This window comes from Erithacus rubecula (genome assembly GCF_903797595.1).
Source record: "Erithacus rubecula genome assembly, chromosome: 17".
Classification (NCBI taxonomy): Eukaryota; Metazoa; Chordata; class Aves; order Passeriformes; family Muscicapidae; genus Erithacus; species Erithacus rubecula.
Genome location: NC_136669.1, coordinates 1,192,738 through 1,217,363, shown reverse-complemented (window position 1 = coordinate 1,217,363; position 24,626 = coordinate 1,192,738). Strand labels below are relative to the sequence as shown.

Below are 24,626 nucleotides of genomic sequence, written 5' to 3'. Positions count from 1 at the left end.
CAGTTTTCTTGGGAGTATTCACAGCAAATTTATTATATTTCTTGTGTCATAGTCTTGGATTGTATCCTTGATGTTTAACTGCTGTGGGGCAGAGCTGAACCTTAAAATGATTTTTGCAAAAGGACAGGGGAGGGAGATACAATTTCTATTTATTTTAGAAACATCTAGTGTTAGTATTTTCACATAGATGACCTCTGCTGACCTTAGTTCAGCAACTTTTCCCAAGAAATATGCAACTGAAATTTAATGATTGTATTAATTGGCTTGGTATTTTTTCCCAGGATGGCTGCAGAGCTTGGAACCCTTTTGGGTGGCTGATCTAACTTTTTCTACCACACTCTTGGGTCAGTTTTTGGAAGATATGGAAGCTTATGCTGAGGTAAACAAGACTTTATGTATGTAAAGTATATACCAGAGTTAACTGTTTTCATAATAAATCCTCAGCTGTGATTTTTATGGCTTTATTACTTTTGTAGAAAGTAAAATTACATGGCTTTCCTGGAGAAAAGAGGACTAAATTATGGGGTATGCTTTAGTGATGTACAATGACCAACTGCACAAATACTCATGAACTGTTTAATTAGTATCACAACCAGGCCTTTGTTGATTGAGAATATTGTGTTGTAATAAAACTATAAACAATTGACCACACGGGAATACCTTTATTTTTAAAGAGCTGATGTAAAGACAATTCATGGTCTTTCTTTGGTGTTTTCTTTAATTGTCCAGCCTCAGAATGTTTCAGAACTAGTAACTGTTGGGGGCAGAGAGGAAGTCTTAATACTTCAAAAGACTGATGATTAATCTGTCTTTTTAAAATAAAGCAGCAGATTGTATTGTGCAGGAAATAATGCAGCAGGAACTGATGGAAAATTAGATTATATTCATTTAATGTGCTTAATTTGAACTTTTTAACCTTTGCTTAATTGATAGGGCCTAGAGTTTAGCTGATGCTGTCATTAAAGGAGGAGCTTTGGGGCTGGGGGCAGTGCTGTGTTCTAAACTGTATGTGCTTATATGAATACATACTTATAGGCAGATTATGCAGGTCCTGTAGGTAAAATTGTACTTGGAGCATAATTTCACTCAAAGCAGAGTCAATAATTTGGTCAATGCCTTGTCTGCACACCAGGGCCTTTGCTGGGGCAGCTTTAGGATTCACAGGGCAGAGCAGTAAATCACTGCTCCTCAGGCTGGCTGCTGCTCTGGTCAGTGTGTGTATTGCTAGTCACAGACGAGTTCTCAGATAAGGTGTGCTCACTGCAGGAGCTGCTTCCAGCCAGTGTGTTTATCTCACTGTGGGGCAGAGCAAGGCTGCAGCTCTGCTAATGAGATCAGCACTTCTGGGAATGTTCCCAGGCACTGGTGCCAGCTGGCATGGAGCAGTCTGTTAGTGAACTCTTGGTCTCCAGATCAACACAGTCTGTGTGTGATGGCAATGGCCACTCAAATCCCTCAACTCCAGTTTGGGCATGGGAGGTTTTTGGAAGAGTGGCAGAAGTGTGCAGACAGCTGTTGTAACAGTGTTCCAAAGACCAGGAACTTCATAAGCCTCAGGTTTAATTTGCAGTATATAGTCTGAGTACTTTAAGTGGTTGAACTCATTGCTACTCTTTGGCTTCTTACTGTCTGTGTGCCTGTATCCCACCTTGGCACGTGTGTATAGTGAAGAGATACTGGATAAATCCATCTGCACCTGGATTTATTGTACAGCCTAATGTCTGGGAAAGAGATGGAGTGTGTTCAGTCTGCCATTGTGCTCTCTGCCCCATGTGTGACTAACATGTGTGGCACATAAACCTTGCAGGACCTGAGCCACGTGGCGTGCGGGGAGTCAGTGGACGAGGACGTGCCGCCGCCGTCGGTGTCGCTGCCCAAGCTGGCGGCGCTGCTGCGCGTCTTCAGCACCGTGGTCAGGAGCATCGGGGAGCGCTTCAGCCCCATCAGGGGCCCCCCCATCACCGAGCCCTATGTCACTGATGTAAGAGCTCCATTTGCTCTGCTTGCCTCTCACCTCTTCTGTCACCACACAGCAGTGCCATTGCACAGTTCAGTTGGGTTCTGTGAGTGTTGAGTGAAGATGGATATTCATGTTTTGGGTAAATCGGTTTTTTCGAACAAATAGATCGTGACGGTGGCACAGAGGAATTGTGTCAGCAGCTGTTTTAAGCATTTTAACTTCATGCAGCTGGGTTTGCTTGTTATCTTCAAAACCATGTCACTGTGCCACTATAGAAACTTGAATTCTAGCTATCGGTTACATTTTATAAAATGTGATGGTTTTTATTCCTGTTGGAACTATCTATTAAATTTAATAGCAAACTTCTCTCTATCTGTAGTACAGGATGGTGTAAACTCAGAATAAATATTATATAATATGCTAAATAGCTGCTATAGTTCTGTAATGGGTGAGTAGATAAGATAAAAATACCTGCAGTCAAAGTCTTGTGGTTGCTGAGTAACTTGCAGCTGGAATTTATGCCCTTGCAGAATTTTTTGAGGGACACAACTTCTTGGGTGAATAAATGCATGGCTTTCCCAGCTGAAGACAAGACAGTTATGTAACTTCTGTCTTCACCTGCAGAGGATTTTTGTGACAAAAACTCAAGAAAACTTTTCTGTCTTTTGCAAGGGGAGTTCTGTTGATGTTTGTTGGAACTGAACAGAACTGTGAGCAATGAACTTAGGTTTTGTAGGTCTCTAACTGAATTGGAAACCAAGCAGTTGGAAGGTTTTTTTCTTACACTTCTGAACTGTAATGCCAAGATGACATTATTCAGAATAGAGTTGACCAAGCTGCAGAGTAGGTGATGGGACAGGGTATCAAATGGGTGTGAATACAATTAAACAGTATCTCCTTTTAATGGAGTTTAACTGTTTTTTAATTTTGCAGGTTCTCTACAGAGTAATGAGATGTGTGACTGCAGCAAACCAAGTGTTCTTTTCTGAAGCTGTGCTTACAGCTGCCAATGAGTGTGTTGGGGTTTTACTTGGCAGCCTGGATCCCAGTATGACCATACACTGTGACATGGTCATCACCTATGGATTAGATCAAATGGAAAATTGTCAGACTTGTGGCACTGACTATGTCATTTCAGTCCTGAATCTGTTGACACTGGTTTGTACATGTTTTTATTGCTTTGGGAGGGACTAGAAAAACAGTATTGTGATTAATCTTTAATAATTAGTAAATATTCAGGTAAAGTTACTTGTTTTGGTTTTTTTCCCCAGATTGTTGAACAAATAAATACAAAACTGCCATCTTCATTTGTAGAGAAATTATTTATACCAGAATCTAAACTACTTGTTCTTCGTTATCATAAGGAGAAAGAGGTAAGAATAAGAAACTTCTACAGGTGTATTCCAACAGCCTTCATGCACTTCCTAGAACCTATTAAATTGTAATCTCAAATATGTTTTTTAGTCTGAATATCTTAAACTTCTGAAAAGGCAGATATAGCTACTTCTTGGTTGTAGCATTTAGATTTGATAAGAAATTGTGAGTTGGCCAACATTCCAGGTAGAGAAGTCCTTAATTCACTTGCTTTGCTACTCAGTGTGTTAGGTGGATGATCAAGACAATAATTAGTAGATTCTGTAAGTAAGAGGTAAGGAAAACTGAAGATAGGAATGTGCATTAGACTAAGCTATTCATAGACAGAATGATTTTAAATTCTTTGCTGATTTATATTTTGATTTGTTCTAATCAGTTACTGCTGTAATTATGTTCTCCAGGTTGTTTCAGCAGCCCTTGCTGTATACCAAGCTGTATTGAGCCTGAAGAACATTCCTGTTCTGGAGACTGCTTACAGGTTGATTCTAGGAGAAATGACCTGTGCTTTAAATAGTCTTCTCCATAGTTTACATCTTCCTGAGGCCTGCTCTGAAATCCAGCATGACTCTTTCAAGAAGCTCATATCCAATGTGGATAATGCCAAGTTTGTTGTTATATTTGACCTCAGTGCTCTAAGTACTATTGGAAATGCTAAAAACTCATTAATTGGGGTGAGTAAAAACTCAGTTCATGCAATAAGTGTAAAAAAAAAACTTGATTACTTAAAATGAATGTATAACGAAAATTATCATATTTGTCTCTGAAGTGCCTAAGTTTGAGAAAAACTTCCAATATTAAAACTTAGGGGAAGCAGTGGGTGGATTGTATCTCTAGTTGGTGCATAGTGAAAAGCAGTTTCTAGGGAAGAGTGTCTTATCAGGGTTATTAAGGGATTAATGCTAAGATATTGTAGTAATTGCTTTTGGAACTCAAGACTGATAAAAGCAGCTGCAGTGTGTTCTTTGGTAGCATATCAGCCACATGAAAACACTTTCCAGATTTTTCCATATAAAGACATGAACTACTTTTAACAGACTTCTAAAAAATGGGAAAGAAAATAATATAATTATTGAAGCTATATTTTGGGGAAAAAGGAAAAGACATTAATTAATGGTAAGAAAATTACAGTTAAAAGTAGATCCTATTTTTTATGTTTCTGTGCTTGTATTGCAATTGTTTTATAGATGTGGGCCCTTTCACCAACTGTGTTTGCACTGCTGAGTAAAAACCTGATGATTGTTCATGGTGACATAGCAGTTCACTTCCCTGCTGTGCAGTATGCAGTGCTCTACACACTGTACTCACACTGCTCCAGGTAAGAGCTTTCATAATTCAGTGTTTTAAGGGCACTAGGATGGACTGGTCTGAATAGAATACAATATAGAGTTGGAGGGATGAAATTCAACAGGCTAGTACAATGAGGCTTTTGCCCAAATTAATTAGTTTTTGCTTTAATTAATTGCAGGGAAACTGTAGCTCAGCCAGGAAGGCATATCCTGGCTTCAAGTTGGCCTTTTATTCAAAGGCAGATTAGAAATCCTGTGTTTGAATAGAGATAACTAAGGGAGAACTGTCTGAAAGTAAATGAGGAAAGATTATTTATTGTTTTGCTTACTGAGAGCTCTAGGAGAGGTAATGAGATGTAAACAACAGATGTAAATGTATTTTAGGCCTTAATAATACAAACTGCTGTTAGAGTAAGGGAAGATACCAGTTTAGCTGTTACTCTTTGCATTCTTAGCTGTGGTGATTTTTCACTAAGGGTTGGATACCAGGCACAGTTTAGAACCAGGTTACTGGACTGATGGCAAATTCTAGCTTTGTTCTTTTAGGCTTGGCATCAAAATATTTGGATTTTAACATAGTGTGGTTTGTGTGTATGTATGTTCATCTTAACTTTTGTTGCTGATTATTGATGTTTTCTCTCTTGTAAACTTTAGGGAAGTATCTGTAATCTTGGGGTAGTTTTATAGTTTTTTTTTTTTTCCTTGCCTTTTCAGGCATGACCATTTCATATCCAGTAGCCTCAGTTCTTCCTCTCCCTCTCTGTTTGATGGAGCAGTTATAAGTACTGTAACTACAGCAACAAAAAAACATTTCTCAATCATACTGAACCTTTTGGGGCTACTGCTTAAGAAGGATAACCTTACTCAAGATACCAGGTAAGGAAAATTTTCTTAGAAATTGGGAGGGTTTTATTTGTCCAGTAGAATACATTAATTCAGAAACAGGATAATATGAATTTGTAAAACTTGGGGTAAATTTAACCAGTCAAATATTTGGAGGTTTTTAAACATTATTAGTGTAATTGTGGAAAAAAGTAGGTGCTTGTTTTCATATATGAAAACTAGAAAAATTAAACCATTCTAAGATCTATCCAGTAGAAGCAGAGCTATCAAACTTGACTGGAAGAAAAGGTTTGCTCACCCTTTTGCAATAGTTGCCATCCTGTATTACCAAAATGCTGTGGAAGCTGGGGACATCTTTCAAGTTAAGAAATCCCTTGTTTAAAAAGCTGTGGTGTGATACTGATGTGCAATGTGGAGTAGGTTGTGTCAAAGGTACCTTTCTGTAACTGTGTAGAGTGACTAAACTCTTGGTTTTTGAAGGAAACTTCTTACAACATGGGCTTTGGAAGTGGCTCTTCTGATGAAGAAATCAGAAACATACACACCGTTATTTTCTCTCCCATCTTTTCATAAGTTTTGCAAAGGACTTTTAGCAAACAGTAAGATATTGTATATTTTTACCTACTTGTCTTTTACATTTCAAAATTAAGTACATAAATAGCCTTGTCCCAGTGATAGTAGCAGCTGTTCTTGTTTCATTTACCTTAAGGATGCTTCAAGGTTGTATTGTGCAAGAACAAACACTCTTTTCATTATTCTTTTTTTAAAGTGGATCTCTGCCTGTTAGTTAAATAATTTTATTAAATTGCAGTCTTAAAAGATTTGACACATCACTGGCATTTTTGGTAGACCAATTTCCCAGTCACAAGTCATTATTTATCAAAAGCACTGGAACAGTTCTGTGATGTATTCAATTCTAGAATCTGTAAATAATATGGGAACAAATGCAGAGTAGTGCAGAAATTACCCAATTCCAGCAAGAATAATTTTTTTTTTTTCTCCTTTCAACTCCTTTATTCAGCACTTCTGGAAGATGTGAACATTTGTCTTCAAGCATGTAGTAGCCTCCATGCCCTGTCCTCCTCCCTTCCAGATGACCTTTTACAGAGGTACTTGCTTGGAGTTGTGTATGTTATTTGAATTTTGCTGGTAATGGTGCTGTTAACACTTCTGTCCTTTTTGCTTTTGCAGGTGTGTTGATGTGTGTCGTGTGCAACTGGTCCATAGTGGTGCTCGTGTGAGACAAGCTTTTGGGAAACTTCTGAAGTCAATTCCTTTAGATGTTGTGTTGAGGTGAGTTGCTCACACAACTTGAGTGTAAATAATGCTTTGGTTTCTTCAGAGACACTTAACCTGAAAAATGGGCTGTCATCATACTGTGTTAGCTCTAAATCAAAAAGCATGAGCTTACTGTGGGAGTTCTGGCTTGATGATCTTAAAGGTCTCATCCAACCCTCTGTGATTCTAAATGTCTTTCTCTCCTCCACTTTTGCAAATCTAAGAACAGTATGTAGCTCACAAAGTAATTAATAATTCTGATAAGCTGTGCATCACTTCCTGAAGCAAACACTGAATACCTCTAAGGTCCATGTTATCCAGAGCTTGAGCAATATTAGTCCTATTGTCTTGAAGACCTGAACTCTGAAAGTACTTGGTATTAGTAACAAAGTGTATAATTAGTTCTAGTCATTATGTGTATTTATATATAGTGTGTGTAACTCTTACACAATTTTTTTGGTTAATGGGTTGTTCTCCTTCTCTTCCTGCAGTAACCGAACCCACACTGAAATACAAGAAATTTCTTTGGCTATAAGAAGTCACATGAGCAAAGCTCCAAGTAACACATTCCACCCACAGGATTTCTCTGATGTCATTAGTTTTATTTTGTATGGGAACCTCCACCGGACTGGGTAAGAACTCCTTGTAGAACTGAAATCCATGAATGCTGAATTTGTAGTAAACAAGTCCAATTTGTATTTAGTTAAAAATTTGTAACAATCATTGCAAACTACATTACTTTCTTTTTATACCTTTAAGTATTTATAAACACCTTTTGACATAGCTTGCTATTGTGAGCAGTAGGGAGATGAAGTGTGTGCAGCATAAACTTGTTAAAGCACTGATGTTTTCTTTCAGGAAGGACAATTGGTTAGAAAGGTTATTCTACAGCTGTCAGAGGCTGGATAAGAGAGATCAGCCCTCCATCCCTAGGAACCTGCTGAAGACTGATGCTGTGCTGTGGCAATGGGCTGTCTGGGAAGCAGCTCAGTTCACTGTTCTCTCCAAGCTACGCACTCCTCTGGGGAGAGCCCAGGATACATTTCAAACAATTGAAGGTAAGGTAAAAAATCTGCTTCATTTTAATGAGGTTTTTTGGTAAGGTCGTGAAACCAAGGTGTTAATGTATAAGGCAAAAGGCATAATGGCCTTATTTTTCAGTGCTTATAGATTTTTAAAGATGTTGCATATTTACTGGTATCTTGTCATAGATATTGAGAGATGCCCTTTGCACATTTAAATACAATACCATCTGGTAACTCTTTTTTCCCCATGTTTTGGTAAAATGTGTAGGTATTATTAGGAGCCTTGCAGCCCACACATTAAACCCTGATCAAGATGTCAGCCAGTGGACTACTGCAGACAATGATGAAGGACACAGCAGCAACCAGCTCAGGCTTGTTCTCCTTCTGCAGTATTTGGAGAACTTGGAAAAATTGATGTACAATGCATATGAAGGATGTGCCAATGCCCTTACCTCTCCACCCAAGGTTTGTCTGGCAGTCTGTTGAATGAATAGTGTTTTCAGGGCTGTTCAGTTCTTGGCCATGGAATTTCAGCAAAACTTCTCAAACAAAGTTTGAGACTCTTAAAAAAACTCATGTTGTGTATTCCTACACAACATGTTAAACCAGGCTTTGTAGCAGATTGTATAGTGGTACAAATCCAGCAAGCCTGTAGTACCTCTGATTTGTAGCAGTTGTTTATTTGTAGATTGTCAGCAGTCCTGTTATGAAGTAACACAGTTATTTAAAGCTTTAATTGCTTTTTGGGGAATGTAGTAATTATTTATAAGCAATGTACCCTGTTGTGTAGTTTTAAGTGCAAAACATTCTTCACTGTTGAAATAAGTTAATTACCAGACTTTGATGTGACATCAATACATAATTTATAATCAGCTCATATTGAGACTTCTGGCTTGTGCTTGGCCAATCTCTACGTGTGATTTCAGATCATTTGCATTAATAAAATTAAAGATGAATTGAAAACTGGAGCAAAGAAACCTTCCTGCTTTTGATGTGTATCTGAAGTACTGAACTCTTTTGGTTTGTGCAGAACAATGTAGTGATGAAGCCTCTTTCCTGTCTCTGAAGGTTATCAGGACATTCTTCTACACCAATCGCCAGACGTGCCAGGACTGGCTGACACGGATCCGACTCTCCATCATGAGGGTGGGGCTGCTGGCTGGCCAGCCTGCTGTGACTGTCAGGCATGGATTTGATTTACTCACAGAGATGAAAACTAATAATAGTATCTCTCAGGTACTCTCTTTTCAAACTCTGTTGGCTATTGCAGAAATACTCACCATGATATTCTAAAAGAACTAAGGCAATCAGTAGTTGCTTAAACAAGTTGTATGTAAAATAATGAGTTATTTGAAGCCACATTTTTAATTTGTATGTTTTTATTGTGATACTGTGGATTGGAGATTAGGATATTCTGAAAACATGGTCAAATACTACACAGGAATGAATGCTATAGTTAATTCACAGTTTCAATGGAGCATTTCTAATTTAATGAAAGCCTTGTGGAACTGGTGCTGCATTAGGGTGAGGCCATCCCAAGCTTGCTTACCTGTGGGTATGAGAAGTAGGGCTGTGTGATGGGGGTGTCCTTCCTTTAACTAGCTGCTAAGTGCAGGGGTGGGATGGCTGGATAAACTAGTTAAAGCCTTCTTAAAAAGGTTCAATAGTTTCTTCAGTACATGACTTGATTTGCTTAAAGGTGGTTTGATAGATTTACTTTGTGCTCCCATATGGATTCTGAAAACCACCACACAGTGATTAACCATGGGTGTTCAGGCTGTGGGTTCACAGCACAAACCCTTCCCTTGGCTCCCCTGCTTTTCCAAAAGTGCAGTGGATGGATATGACAAGCACTTACAGATGTGTATAATGAAAAACTGCATCACCATTTCTGAGTATTTATCCACAGATATGTGGCTCTTGCATTAGATGAGTTTTGTGAAATAATGCTTTTGGTCTGGATTTAGGGAAATGAATTGGAAGTGACAATTATGATGCTGGTAGAAGCATTGTGTGAGCTTCACTGTCCTGAAGCTATTCAGGGTATTGCTGTCTGGTCTTCTGCTGTAGTTGGGAAGAGCCTCTCCTGGATCAATTCTGTAGCTCAGCAAGCAGAAGGAAGGTAAGTTTTCACTAATCATTGGATGCTGCAAACCTGGACACTTCTTATTTCTGTGGAAAGTTCTGCTCTGAGTCTTTTAACCTGTGGCACAAGTCAAGGCTGCTGGTGAATTTCTGTGTCAGTTATAGTCAGTGAATCTTTTCAGAAATGTATTTAATCAGTATTCAGCTTTACTCATTCAGGTTAAAATTGTGACAGTCAAAGATAAAACTCATTTATTTCCTTCTATCTCTACTTGATTTGACCTTACAACTTTCATGGACAAGCTTTTATCACATGCTATAGCCTGGAAATTCAGCCTGTAAACATGTATCCTATCTTAATCTCTTTCTTTTGCTGAAGGTGATATCAGCTTTTTGAGTATTGGGGTAAAATAATGCTCAAAATCTTGTATATTTACAAAAACAACTCCCAGCCTGGTTCTTTAAGATACTAACTGAAACATTCAACTGTTTTAGGTTTGAAAAAGCAACTGCAGAGTACCAGGAGCACCTGTGCTCCATGACTGGAGTGGATTGCTGTATAACAGGCTTTGACAAGACTGTGCTGAAGTTAGCCAATTCCAACAGTGTGAATAATGCCAGCCCAAAGCATTCCTTGAATGGTCAGTGCTTGTTTTCTTTTTAAGAGAAACACAGCTGTTTAAAAGTGTGTGCATAAAATGAGAATATTCAGTGGTACAGTCATGGTAATGTCTGAAATCTGAAAACCAGTTTGTCTGCAGTTAAACTGAACCATTTAATGCCCTTGAAACCAATATTGTGTAGATAGGAGGGTTTGCAGTACTGGGGTGTAGCTGAATGAAACTAAAGGTGATAACTAAAATATTTCATAACTTACCAATTTAAATCTAGTTTATTTTAGATCATCATAACTTAAACCTTAGTGTTTGTGACATAATTATATCATAAGTGACTCAGAGGTTTTTAACTACTAAGACTTGGTTGCAGTATTCTGTTTCATCTTTGAAAATGAACCTCCTTTGTTCCTGTTTAGTTGTTCTGTTTTTCTGTTTTGATGTTCCTTTTCAGATATAAACTAAATTTTTTGAAAACCTCCTTTGAAAAGATTCTTTTTTCCCTTAGAAAAACTGTCCGTGGAAGAAAACTGTAGAAGTTGTGTAACTATTTGATTTTTTTTTAATTAAGAATTTTTCTTGATGAAAGGCAGAAATAATGGTTGAGTAATAGAACTGCTGTTTGAGAATATAAACACACAAGTATATAGATTTTTTTTTTTTTTTTATTTCACAGGAGAAACTAGAAAAACTGTTCTGACTAAGCCAAGTGACTCTTCACCTGAAGTGATAAACTACCTGGGTAACAAGGCTTGTGAGTGTTACATCTCCATTGCTGACTGGTCTGCAGTTCAGGAGTGGCAGAACATGGTCCATGAGCTGAAGAAAAGCAACAGTAATACCTCAATCAATCTGAAAGCTGATTTTAACTACATAAAGTAAGAGCATAATTAACTTATTCAACAGTACCTTAGAGTTCATTGTTTTACAAGTGAAATATTAAAGTTTTAATGGATTTTAAGAATGAGATGTCAGTTTCTAAGTAGAGGCATGCAAGGAAGAGAGGTGTGTTCTTGGGAGGGTGAAAACTTGGCCATGGCATTTACAGATGAGTGAAGAGGTAACATCATCCTAAACAGCTGCTGCAGCTTTCTGGCTGCTGAGGCTGCTAAAAAAAAAATATCTTTCATTGAAAAAAAATATCCAATTTATTCTACCTTACTCAGCAGAAAATGAATCCTTTTGCACAACTTAAATGTATTTCAGTGGTTCTTAAAAATATATTAATTTACTAATCTAATGGAAAAAAATAGGGGAAAGAAGTGGTCTTAGCTGCTGAATTTTTTAGTTTTGTTTCTTAAATGAAATTTAGAATTGTAGCTTGTGCATTTATTTCCTGACCTTTGATATTTTTCTAGTCCATGAAAAAATACTTGTGATATTGAATAGACCTTCAGAGTTTAAGGATAATTTCTTTTTATTTGACAACTTGATTGCTTTCCATTCCTGCATGATTGTGGTAAACACAGTACAATCCTTTTGGCTGAAATTTCTTGACTTGAAAATAAAAGCACAGAAGGAAGAAGTGAAATAAAATCTTGCAGATCTGAAAAAGTGACTTTCTGTGAGAGAAAGGGGCTCTTTTCCTTTGGTACTGGATTCATTTATTTGGTGCAGAACTAGTGCCTTTTATTAATGTATGTGAAAATTGAGATTTTTTTTTGCTTAGAATTAATCATAAGTGCTCTGTAAGATTTGGAGTTAGTCTTGTCTTTTTTTTTTTGCTATGTAGTATACTTAGCAACTGGAGTGAACTAAGAAATATGAAAATAAAACTATAAATGTTGAATTGCAGGTCTTTGAGCAGCTTTGAGTCTGGACAACTTGCTGAATGCACTGAACAACTAGAATTATTACCAGGAGAAAATATCAACCTGCTTGCAGGGGGATCCAAAGAAAAAATAGGTATAAATGCATAAATTAACATTTACTTCAAGTGCAAAAGTAAATATTTCTTCATGTATCTGTCTCTATAAATGATAGACTGAAACTTCTAAATGCAGTTTTTCAGTGGACTGACCATAACCTTTATGAATCAAACTTCAAAGTGATTGGCAGTGGTCATCCTAAATGTTGATGCAAATGTATTTTCTGGAGTTATTGTGACTGTTCATAAGTAATCTGTGATGGATTTCTATTATGAATACATACACATATAAAAGAAATGTATTTTTAAGAGGTTTTTTCCTTAACTTCCTTACTGTCAAAAATGCATTATCAGATGGTGAAACATGATAAAATTTGGCAGTTCTAGTTGGTTTCAATTGTTTAATCTCCATGTAGACATGAAGAAGCTCCTTCCTAATATGCTAAGTCCTGATCCAAGAGAACTTCAAAAAGCAGTTGAAGTACAGCTTTTGAGAAGTTCAGTGTGTCTGGCAACAGCTGTAAACCACATAGAACAGGAGCAGAAGTGGCAGTCAATATCTGAGTAAGTTGAAATGTGCTATGAATTAATGCAGTACACTATGAAAACCTGTTCTAGTTTAAACATAACTGTGTAAAGCTTCAGCATCCCTGGCAGCTCTAGCTGTTGTGAGTTGACTGAGCTAACTGAGGAAAAAAATGTTTAACTTGGAGTTCATATAGTTTATAAAGTACATAAGTTGCTAAAGCACTTCTGTGTAAAGTATTGTAACATAACTTGTGTGGTATTGCAACGCTTTCTCATCATCCTTTGAAAGATACTGAATTAGTTTTTTCTTCAGTAACTTTGCTATCACTATTTACTGTTAGTCTAGCTAAGAAAAATGGCTGTGCTGACCCTTTAATTTCAGAAATCTTATCAAGTACTTGAAGCAAACGTCCCGCATCGCCATTGGGCCCCTGAGGCTTTCCACCCTCACCGTGTCCCAGTCCCTGCCAGTGCTCAGCACCCTGCAGCTCTACTGCTCCTCTGCTCTGGAGAGCACTGTGTGCAACAGGCTGGCCTCAGAGGTACTGCTGGGCCTTTCAAACACCAGCTGGGATTTTGCCAAATCGTGTTGGGAGTGTTGGATATAAAACGTACATTAGTTGTTTTGATTGTTAATCATACTGTGAAGGGACCTCATTTAATTTTCTAATGTGCCAAATTGTTAGGGATTTCTCTATTGCTATAAATACGCTTCTTTCAGTATTTTACAAGTGTTATCAATAGTTGCCTTTTAGATTGATGGTATTTCTTCTCTGAATACATTGTAATATGCTCTAAATTTACTTTCAAAGCAACTTAAAAATACTCTAATGAAAAAAATCACTTCAGCAATTGAAAACTGAATGTCAGACTTCAACCACTATGAATGTTCTAGATGTAATTTCTAATCACATTGTTCAGAAGGTAATTCTGCTTGATTTTGAGCAGTTCTTAGTGTTATCCTCTCAAAATCAAGAATAAAACATATTTCTCTTAATTAATGATAAAGTGTAGCTACTAACATAGATAATGTTTGTTCTAAAAATGATCTTGGGTTTTAATTAATGAAAATGTCTTGTAGTAAAGTTGTGTGTCATGACAACCTGTGTGCCTGTTGTAGGACTGCCTGATACCTCTGTTCAATGAAGCTCTGAGGTCCTGCAAGCAGCACGATGTCAGGCCATGGATGCATGCCCTGAGGTACACAGTGTACCAGAACCAGCTCTTGGAAAAGCTTAAAGGTGTGTGAGCTCTCATCATGCTGTTATGGGAAGCAAATGCAGAATTTGAGCTTCAGTCACCTGCTGAAAGCAGCAACTGTGTCTTTTTCTATTATTTGGATGGAGTACTTTTAAAAAGGCAATTTTTTTTTCCCGCTAGGTGTCTTTACTACTCATTGTCTTGATTAGTGCTGTGATGTATACACTGTCAAAAAGAAAAACAGCTCTCTGAAGTATTTAATAGTTGTATACTCCTCTCCTAATAATCCCTTATTTGCTCATCACTTCATACTTTACCTGCTTTCACTTTTGAACACTTTAACATAATGAATCATGGGTCTTCACAAACAGTCATGAAAGCCATTTAAATGTGCAGTGTGATAAGAAGTAATGGGAGATAAAGGCTCTGTCAGGGGAGAAGTAGGTTTATTGGCTGAGAAGAATGGTTATAGTGGAAAAAAAATCTTTTGCCCAGCAGATAATCAATGGATATAATTTTTGTTTGAGATTGGGTATATAAGTATTCTAGGCAAAAATGAAGTCATCTAACTTTCTGAAGCAATTTTTACTGATGGCCATGTACACAACACATTGAGCAGAAATTCTGTGTGTCAGACAGTGATTTAACAGCTTTGTTTCCAATGTCCTGCTCCCATCTGTAGAGCCAACAGTCTCAATTAAAAGCCATCTGATGGAGCTGGGCTTGACAGCAGCGAAATTTGCGCGGAAGCGCGGGAACATGGCGCTGGCCACGCGGCTGCTCGCCCAGTGCAGCCAGGTGCAGCTGGGCAGGACCACCACTGCACAGGACTTGGTCCAGCACTTCAAAAAACTCTCTGCACCAGGCCAGATCGATGAAAAGTGGGGTCCTGAACTGGATATTGAGAAAACAAAGTTGTTGTACACAGCAGGTGAGCGTTTGTGTTGTGACTTGAGCTTTTTTCCTTATAACCAAGCTAGTTCCCTTCATCTTGTAGTCATCACCATAGGGCAGTGTTATTAGAAACTGATTTTATCCCATTAGCTGTTGTCTGTCTGAAAGTGTTCTCACAAGTTTTTGCATACTCATCATTCTTAGAAAATTTTGTGTAAAAATCTATTGCTACAAGCTGTATGTGAGTGTGCTGAATTTCAGAATTGTTTTAAATAACCGCAGTTACTGAAGCAGATACTGAAAATCTCTTTTTCATGATATGCAGGTCAGTCAACACATGCCATGGAAATGCTGAGTTCTTGTGCCATATCTTTCTGCAAATCTGCCAAAGCTGAATATGCAGTTGCTAAATCTATTCTCACTCTGGCTAAATGGATCCAAGCAGAATGGAAGGAGATCTCAGGACAGTTGAAACAAGTCTATAGAGCTCGACAGCAGCAGAATCACACTGGCCTGTCTACCTTGTCTAAAAACATATATAATTTGATTGATCTGCCAGCTGTTAATACTCTAGAAGATGAATATCCTAGGATTGAAAGTGAATCTACAGGTACATTTGTTCTCATTAAAATTAGTTACTGATAATTATACTGAGGGATAACACCAGGTCATGAATTCCTTGCCTCAGTTCCAACTCTCTGTGAAAGAGGAAGGAATTGTAGGTTATCAGCAGTGGTTGTTGGCAAATAGAAATTGGGCTTTATTTTCAAGCAGTGTCAAAACTGAAAAATAATTGCTTTTGGAAAATTTTATGCTGTTGGGTACTAATTTGACTTAAAATACACTGTATGCCCATTATTTTTGGTATTTTCAGTGCTAAGGAAGGCAGAAGTAGGTTTTGCACAGTAACACATATTACTCTATTTCTCCCATCACAGTAAACATTGGAGTTGGAGAACCAGACTTCATCTTGGGCCAGCTGTATCACTTGTCTTCAGTACAGGCACCTGAAGTAGCCAAGTCTTGGGCAGCCCTGGCCAGCTGGGCTTACAGATGGGGCCGCAAAGTGGTTGATAATGCCAGGTAAATAAATGCAGCTTGAACTTTTACAGCACAATTGGTTTTCTCATCTAAACCTTATCTATATATTCATGCTTATTGTTGTATGTGGTCTGAAGTTTCACAAGCAGAGAAATGAATATTCTCTTGGTTACTTGCTCTCTGTAAAACAAAGCTAACTTAATTGTGAGGTAAAGCTGATTTGTTCCTTCAAACAGTTTTATATGTAGACTTGCAGTAACTCTCCAAGTACTCATGTAATGGGGATCAATAATGGATTACATGTTGCAGTCAGGGAGAAGGTGTTCGGCTGCTCCCCCGGGAGAAGTGTGAGGTTCAGAACTTGCTTCCAGACAACATTGCAGAGGAGGATAAAGAGAAAATCTATGGCATCCTTGGGCAGGCAGTGTGTCGGCCAGCTGGGATTCAAGTAAGTGTGGATTTATTTGCTTAGAAATATGTTCAGCTTCAGCATGAACTTTATTTTCTTCTTGTAGTTCATGTTAACTCTTGTAAGTGTCTTAAAATTCAGACAGTAGAAGAAACCATCTGTTAGCTAAGTGGTCACACACCTGTTGAATGCACTGTGGTAATGTGATCAAGTAATGCAGTTGCATGAGTTGCTAGACACACTGAATTAGGAACTATGTTTGTAGAAATTGTTGGAGGACTTAATCAAATCTGCTTTCCCTTTATTTGCATTTAGGATGAAGATATGACTCTGCAGATCACTGAAAATGAGGACAATGAAGAAGATGATATGGTGGATGTAATATGGCGTCAGTTATTAACAAGTTGTCCCTGGCTTTCAGATCTTGATGAAAATGCAACAGAAGGATTAATTAAAGTCTGGAGGAAAGTTGTAGACAGAATCTTCAGTCTTTATAAACTGTCCTGCAGTGCATACTTTACTTTCCTCAAACTCAATGCTGGTCAGGTGAGTGTTGGTGTTGATGTGGAAACCAAGTTACAAACCTTTCTAAATGATGATACCAGCTGTATACTTAACTTAGAGGAGTATTTCTTTGTTTCAAGGTTCCACTTGATGAAGAAGATCCCAGACTGCACTTAAGAAACAACTCTGAGCAAAGCACTGATGATGTAATTGTGATGGCAACCCTGAGACTCTTACGGTTGCTTGTGAAACATGCTGGAGAACTTCGACAGTATCTGGAGCATGGGCTGGAAACTACACCTACTGCTCCTTGGAGAGGTAAGTGCATGTCATCTGTCTGGTAAAATGGGTTTTGAGGCATTTTCTCTACATGCAGAAAGCTGCTCATTGCACTTGGATAAAATTTTTATTTAAGTGTGAGGAAAAGAGAATCTGTCTTTTACTAAATGATGTCACTGAAGATGTTGAAATCTGCCATATGCTCTGATTGTAAAGTAGATAAGTAGCACAGATTTTGATCCCCTCCTTCCCCCACTTGGAGACACAGGGAGGAGAAAAGAGATGTGGTTTGTGAAGTATTGCATCATATGAGCACTCTAAAAACCAAATGAGGTGGGTTTTTTCTAGCTATAATTGAGAAAGATATGTGGTGAAAGCCACATGTTTCAGAAGTAGTTGTTTGTCACTACTTTGCAGGTTCTGTTGTTCATTATTCCCTCAGAAGTAATGGAGTTAGTGTGGGAGTTTTCACCTATTGTAAAATTGCACTTTCTTTTGGACTGTTTTGTAAATTAGTAAACTTGTACTACTTTGATTTACCTTCTCCCTATGCAATACATGCTTTTAAAAATAAAAGCCAGTAATTCTATCTATCTCATTTAAGAGGAATGAAGAGGATCAGCACATTTCCTTTCCCTCCCTGCAGGTATAATTCCCCAGCTCTTCTCCCGCCTCAATCACCCAGAAGTGTACGTCAGGCAGAGCATCTGCAACTTGCTCTGTCGAGTGGCTCAGGACTCTCCTCATCTCATCCTCTATCCTGCAATAGTGGGAACCATTTCACTCAGCAGTGAATCCCAGACTTCAGGTATGGGAAAAGGAAAAAGTGTCCAAATGAACTTAAGCTACTTTATATATTTTACATATTATTCTTATATTTCACCAGTATTTAATGGGGACCTGATGCTAAAACAACTGTGGAAAGATATATCTTACTGTAGCTAATATTTTATCATCTGTTTTTAATTTAGGAAACAAGCTGCCTTCTGCCATCCCTACTTTGCTAGGTAATATTCAAGGAGAAGAGCTGTTGGGTGGTGAATGTGATGAAGGGAGCACTCCAGCTTCCCAAGAAAGTAGTAAAGATGATACAAAAGCTGGATTAAATGAAGATCAAGCAATGATGCAAGATTGCTACAGCAAAATTGTGGAGAAACTCTCTGCTGCAAATCCAACAATGGTATTGCAGGTAAATAATCCAAGTGTGTGTTACTTTGGTATTGAACCACAAATATGTAATTTGTGTCTTGGATGTTGGCCTGCTGAAAGTTTGCTGTGTCTTTTTTCCAACTTGTCCATCTACTGAAGCAAATCTGAATTTTAGTTCTTTAAAGGAGTGACTCTTGGTTGATGCAGGTTCAGATGCTTGTGGCTGAGCTGCGCAGAGTTACAGTTCTCTGGGATGAGCTGTGGTTGGGAGTTCTGCTGCAGCAGCACATGTATGTCCTCAGGAGGATCCAGCAGCTGGAAGATGAAGTCAAGAGGGTCCAAAACAACAACACTTTAAGGAAGTATGTCTGCTTCAATAATACAGGGAGTAATCATGACAAGTGTTTGTTACTGGGAAGTACACAGTCAGATCAATCAACAGTGGTGGTGTTCCTGAACTCAAACTACCCCTGCTGCTGCTTTGTAAGCCTGGGACCTTATTTCAGGAACATTTTGTGCTACAGCTGCTACTCCAGTCAAATAAGAGAAACAGTCTACCTGTGAATCCATGTTGTCATTTCTTTAGTAATAGTGTGTTAGAACCCAATGTAGATTGTATTGTGGATGGTGAGATGCTATAGTTCTTGATTTCCAAGTCAGATGAAATGGGTATAAGCATGTTGAAGGGTGTAATCTATTTAGAAATCACTGTAAGTGCAGATATTTGGAGCAAATGGAGTGTCTTATTTTAGTTTTCAGTGTTGAGCAAGTCCCATTCACTGGGCACCTGGCTAAAGTTAAGAATGCCTCTTGTATACTGTAGTCAGGACTGATATGGAATGTCAGAGAACAGAATGATCTGAATGTCTCATCTCCTTTATAGTGTGGTGCATCCTCAGCAAGTAATAGTGTAAAGATCCTTTATTAAAGGAAATCAATTGCTTAAAGTGATTTCAGCTTAGAGCTTCTAATCAGGGTTTCTGGTGGTAAACAATGCATTTCAAATATTTTGTGTTTTTTTTAAAAAAGTTCAGGGAAACCCTTACTCACTGTAGAACGAAATAATCTTCATTTTAACATGATCATAACTGAAGACCTCATTTTAGAGAAGTACTAATTTTTGTGAGTTCTTCAATGTCTTGTTTGTTGATCACTGCTGTCATTAGGAGAATTTGGTTTTATTAAGAGGAAGTTTGTGTGTGTTTGTGTAACAGGGAGGAGAAAATCGCCATCATGCGCGAGAAGCACACGGCTCTGATGAAGCCCATTGTGTTTGCCCTGGAGCACGTCAGGAGCATCACTGCAGCTCCTGCAGAAACTCCTCATGAGAAGTGGTTTCAGGATAACTATGGAGATGCAATTGAGAATGCACTAGAGAAACTTAAAAATCCTTTGAATCCTGCTAAGCCTGGAAGCAGCTGGCTCCCATTTAAAGAGGTATTGCCTGCAAGAGGAAGAGGATGATGTAGAGACTCTTGCTGTACCATCTGCTTGTCCCTCTTCTTCTCTTGCTGTTTCCTTATCATATCAAAATTGCAGCCTGAAACTTTGTCTTCCCAGCAGTCAGCACAGGCAAACTGGGCACTAAAGCACCATAATTTCTGCCTCCAGCCAGTCTTACTGATTGTCTGTTGTTGTATTTCTACCCACTGAAATTGCTGTTTTTAAATCTTGCATCTTCTGCTGTCTGGGATGCTGTCAGCTTTGGGAGCAGAGGGCTTTATTTCTTTTAAATACTATCTTTCTGAAACTCTGGTATTTGAGTTCAGTTGATTTAAATTTTGACCAAGTTAATTCTCTGTTTATCTGAGCATAGTCCTTGGGCTGTGCAGCAGCCTTCAAATGATCAGCTCTTCCCAGAAGTCCTTTGTCATCTTCTCTTGGCTTGTGGGTCTAAAGAGAAACAAAATATTATCTATCCAGAGCAAGCCTGGTGTTTTTAAACCCTTGCTAGACAGAACTGAGGTTTTTCTTGTGCTGCCTCTTCTGCTTTGCAGAACAAACAAGCACTCAGATACGTGAACAGGAGGTTGCTGAATGCTGCTGCCTTTAACCACAGCTCAGATATTTATAATACAGGAGCAAACCTCTTGAGGAGCATGATGTGTTGTGACTGTGGTTCTTCTCACTGCACAGGATGTATTTTCTGCATAGAGGATATTGTTTTGTTTTTACAATCTTCATTCTAAACTGTATCTGGATTAGCATGTCAAGGGTGCAAGGGAGTTTAGGAGAAATCTTTTGTTTTCTGGGAGATGACCACCATTAAGTCCAGTTTGATGGTGTTTTTGTTCTTACTGCTAACTGTTAAGGTGAGCATCAGCCTAAAAGAGCCATTTCTTTGGAATAGGTGATGCTGAGTTTGCAGCAAAGGGCACAGAAACGGGCCAGTTACCTCTTACGGCTTGAAGAAATCAGTCCTTGGTTGGCTGCCATGATGAACACTGAAATAGCCCTTCCTGGAGAGGTGTCCACCAGGGACACAGTCACCATCCACAGTGTGGGCAGCACCATCACCATCCTGCCCACCAAAACCAAACCTAAAAAGCTGCTTTTCCTGGGTTCAGATGGGAAGAACTATCCCTACCTATTCAAAGGTAAGTAATACAATTTTTCTCATACCATGAGTGATACAAAGAAAGAGGAGTTTGAAACATTTGCTCTTTCTCCTCCCTACTTCCCACTTCACCATATATTTTTCAAGGAATTTTACCTTGTGAAACTGTAAATCAAATCCCTTTTTAACAAGACTTTCATCAGAAGCAATGCTCTGCTTGCATATTGATAGAATTAGCTGGATGCAATTTCCAGAGGCTTAACATAGCCCCTAAAAGAGAAGGTGAGAGACTTCATGTTTTCCCTGCAAGGGAAAGGCCTATTTGTTATGTTGTGACTATTGTTTGTGCTGGCATGAACTGGTAGATAAATGCCATGTAAACACTTTGGTTTAGACCAAACAACTTATCTTAATCTACAAATTATATATTTGAAATAGGATTGAAGTAGGTAGTAGGTTCAAAAACCGCCGTATTTTGAGCTTGAGGAGAATTTCTTTCACATAGAAGCTAAATTTTAAACAAATCTATTGCAGGTTTGGAAGACTTGCACCTGGATGAGAGGATCATGCAGTTCCTGTCCATTGTGAACACCATGTTTGCCACCATCAACCGGCAGGAGACGCCGCGGTTCCACGCGCGGCACTACTCGGTGACACCCCTGGGGACACGCTCCGGCCTCATCCAGTGGGTGGATGGAGCCACTCCCCTCTTTGGGCTCTACAAACGCTGGCAGCAGAGGGAAGCTGCTCTGCAGGCACAAAAGGTACCAGCTCTGCTCTGTGCTGGGTGGGATGAGGCAGAGGAGAAATGTTTTTTGGTTTGTAATTCTGAGTCGCGTAGTGTGACAAGGGTTGTGTTTTGTTTGTGAGTACTCAGAACCTTCCTGCATTATTTTTTAGCTTGGCATTTCATCAGAAGTCAGTAAAATTACATCTCTGTTATTTATATATAATAACAGTGTGTAACATAAAAATACTGTTGTGGCATGATAATTTGAGAGAACTGTTTTTTACAAATAGAATTAACTTCAGTTGAAATTACTTTAGTTCCATATCTTGTTTACCCACTCTCATTTAATTTTAAATACAGTTTTTGCAGTTGTATTTATGAGATCTGCTTTAGGAGTAGAATTAGGCCAAAGCAATGTGTTTTCAGTTCATTTAGACCTTAACTACTGAATTTTGAAAGCAGTCTCTGAGTTGCAGAAGTCACCCTCAGTCGAGGCACTGATTTCATACTTCAGTCTCACCAGAACTAAATTTGGGATATGTTTCTGTGTTAATACATGAGCTTTGTTTTCTAGGCTCAGGACTCTTACCAGACCCCTCAGAACCCTGGAATAGTTCCTAGACCAAGTGAACTTTATTACAGTAAAATTGGACCTGCTTTAAAGGCAGTTGGGCTCAGTCTGGATGTGTCACGCCGTGACTGGCCATTGAATGTCATGAGGGCTGTTCTGGAGGAACTGATGGAAGCAACTCCCCCAAATCTCCTTGCTAAGGAGCTCTGGTCATCATGTACCACACCAGATGAGTGGTGGAGAGTTACACAGGTAAGTTATAACAATTGTTTTTCATAGGAGAGACTGTGGTTTTAATGGGATGAGGGGCAACAAATGCCTGAGGTGTGGTATTTGTGAGCTTGGAGAGCTAGTGCTGCTGTGAGTGTGATGAAATGTTGGCAGTTGTTCCATCTGGAATTAAAACATGGGAATAGACTACATTATTATACTAGAATTATCAGCCTAAAATGAAAACACTTGTAAGATACCATCAAACAACAAATTGAAAACTGTTTGAAATAAGTTGGGCTTGATTTGTTTTACAATTACACTTAAAATAATGTTTTAAGATGGTAGTCAGTCCAATGTGTTGGCAGAGGATTCCCACAAATAATTTTTTCCTGAAACTCTCTTTTAAGTCTTATGCAAGATCCACTGCAGTTATGTCCATGGTTGGCTACATCATTGGTCTTGGAGACAGACATCTGGATAATGTTCTTATAGATATGACTACAGGAGAAGTTGTCCACATAGATTATAATGTTTGCTTTGAAAAAGGTAATTTAAAAAATGCTCTATGTTATTCAAATAGAAGGTTTTCTTTCTTGCTAATTAAAAGAAACAACTGAATTTTTTATCTTCAAGGGAAGAGCCTCAGGGTGCCAGAGAAGGTTCCGTTCCGAATGACGCACAACATCGAGACTGCCCTGGGAGTGACAGGAGTGGAAGGGGTGTTCAGGCTTTCCTGTGAGCAGGTAAGGGAGGAGATTGGCAAACTGAGGGCCATCACTGGCCAAATACTATCCTAGGACTTTTCTATTCTATATTCTGCTGTGCTTTATAGAGCTTCATATTTCTACTGTGATTTTAATTGGGCTTACTGTAGGTCTATCCTATGGTAGGTATTTATGAAACATGAAATTCTGATAAAAACACATGCAAGTAGTGGTACAACTAAAATTTAGGGTGAAAGGGGACTTTTAGTTATCCATTAAAATGTTATGTTTTTCTCAAATTTTTTTTTGAGATTTTTGCTTGCCCTCTTCCTTTATGACTCATCCTAATAAACATGACGTATCTTTTTAAAAAGAAAAATGCTCTGAAAGGAGATTTTTCCTCAAATGTCTGTGGCTTGTGCATAGAGTTTGTGTGGAAGGCTAGATCTTCCTACAGGCTTAGCTGCATTTGTACCCACTGTGGTGTTCTGTCTGTCCCTGTGGTAGTTAGGGATGCATTGCAGATTTCTGTCCCTACTCAAGTTCAGTATTTTCCACCCAAGCTCCCACTCCTACAAGGAAATCAGAATCAGAATGAGTCTGTTTTAAACCAGGTGCTTCATATCATGCGGCGTGGGAGAGAGACTCTGCTCACACTGCTGGAAGCTTTTGTTTATGATCCCCTGGTGGACTGGACAGCTGGAGGAGAGGCAGGATTTGCTGGGGCTGTCTATGGTGGTGGTGGCCAGCAGGCTGAGAACAAGCAGAGCAAGAGGGAGATGGAGAGGGATATTACACGGAGTCTCTTTTCCTCCAGGGTGGCTGAGATAAAGGTGAGTTTGCTGCAGTAATTCTGTTTTTAAACCATAGCTCTGTGCTGTCATTTATTTGGATTTTGGGAATGGGGGAAGATATGGTCATATATCAGCAATAGTTCATTAATTTTATTGTGATAAATTGAGTTTGTATGAAGGATACTGTTTATATTGAACTCGTAAGTATTTAATTTTCAGTTTCTGCGTGCTTAATTTTAAAATGTGTTATAGTGTTTTGCCTGAATCTGGGCTAGGAGAATAAAAATAGAGGTTTAAAGAGCAGTTTAAATAAAGAATGTCTGTTAAGATTTGGCAGTTGTAACACTGGAAGCAGTGCTAGATGAATGGCACTGTTGAAGGGTTAAGTTCTCTTATATTTTACTTTCTCTTGCCAGTTTGATTTAGTGCAGTTCAGTAACATCTGTGTCTTGATTGCAGGTTAACTGGTTTAAGAACAGAGATGAGATGCTTGCTGTGCTGCCAAAACTGGACAGTAGTTTAGAAGAGTACCTGAACCTGCAGGAGCAGTTAACAGATGTAGAAAAATTGCAAGGAAAACTGCTGGAAGAGATAGAATTTCTGGAAGGTGCAGAAGGAGTGGATCATCCTTCCCACACACTTCAGCACAGGTACAGAGGAGCCAGGAATTCTGTCAGAAGTCTCACAGTTCAGTACAGATGGTGTTTCAGCAATGTACTTA

At 38.6% G+C, this 24,626-nt stretch overlaps 1 protein-coding gene across 1 annotated transcript in view; it reads left to right on the top strand.

The window, feature by feature from the left end:
* Positions 1-24,626, top strand: part of SMG1 (SMG1 nonsense mediated mRNA decay associated PI3K related kinase) — a 55,127-nt gene that overhangs the window by 18,071 nt on the left and 12,430 nt on the right. The window contains exons 9-46 of the mRNA XM_079320637.1: positions 282-379; positions 1,808-1,981; positions 2,894-3,118; positions 3,232-3,333; positions 3,736-4,005; positions 4,519-4,649; positions 5,335-5,496; positions 5,944-6,062; positions 6,485-6,572; positions 6,655-6,756; positions 7,233-7,373; positions 7,600-7,799; positions 8,035-8,231; positions 8,835-9,002; positions 9,734-9,888; positions 10,347-10,492; positions 11,142-11,343; positions 12,261-12,370; positions 12,749-12,896; positions 13,243-13,402; positions 13,981-14,101; positions 14,743-14,991; positions 15,280-15,564; positions 15,893-16,037; positions 16,305-16,443; positions 16,720-16,950; positions 17,049-17,226; positions 17,834-17,995; positions 18,159-18,376; positions 18,544-18,698; positions 19,551-19,773; positions 20,687-20,933; positions 21,428-21,657; positions 22,198-22,446; positions 22,815-22,953; positions 23,041-23,150; positions 23,726-23,944; positions 24,365-24,555. Of these exons, the coding sequence (XP_079176763.1) occupies positions 282-379; positions 1,808-1,981; positions 2,894-3,118; positions 3,232-3,333; positions 3,736-4,005; positions 4,519-4,649; positions 5,335-5,496; positions 5,944-6,062; positions 6,485-6,572; positions 6,655-6,756; positions 7,233-7,373; positions 7,600-7,799; positions 8,035-8,231; positions 8,835-9,002; positions 9,734-9,888; positions 10,347-10,492; positions 11,142-11,343; positions 12,261-12,370; positions 12,749-12,896; positions 13,243-13,402; positions 13,981-14,101; positions 14,743-14,991; positions 15,280-15,564; positions 15,893-16,037; positions 16,305-16,443; positions 16,720-16,950; positions 17,049-17,226; positions 17,834-17,995; positions 18,159-18,376; positions 18,544-18,698; positions 19,551-19,773; positions 20,687-20,933; positions 21,428-21,657; positions 22,198-22,446; positions 22,815-22,953; positions 23,041-23,150; positions 23,726-23,944; positions 24,365-24,555 (6,589 nt within the window). The remainder of the gene's footprint in view (positions 1-281; positions 380-1,807; positions 1,982-2,893; positions 3,119-3,231; positions 3,334-3,735; positions 4,006-4,518; positions 4,650-5,334; positions 5,497-5,943; positions 6,063-6,484; positions 6,573-6,654; positions 6,757-7,232; positions 7,374-7,599; positions 7,800-8,034; positions 8,232-8,834; positions 9,003-9,733; positions 9,889-10,346; positions 10,493-11,141; positions 11,344-12,260; positions 12,371-12,748; positions 12,897-13,242; positions 13,403-13,980; positions 14,102-14,742; positions 14,992-15,279; positions 15,565-15,892; positions 16,038-16,304; positions 16,444-16,719; positions 16,951-17,048; positions 17,227-17,833; positions 17,996-18,158; positions 18,377-18,543; positions 18,699-19,550; positions 19,774-20,686; positions 20,934-21,427; positions 21,658-22,197; positions 22,447-22,814; positions 22,954-23,040; positions 23,151-23,725; positions 23,945-24,364; positions 24,556-24,626) is intronic.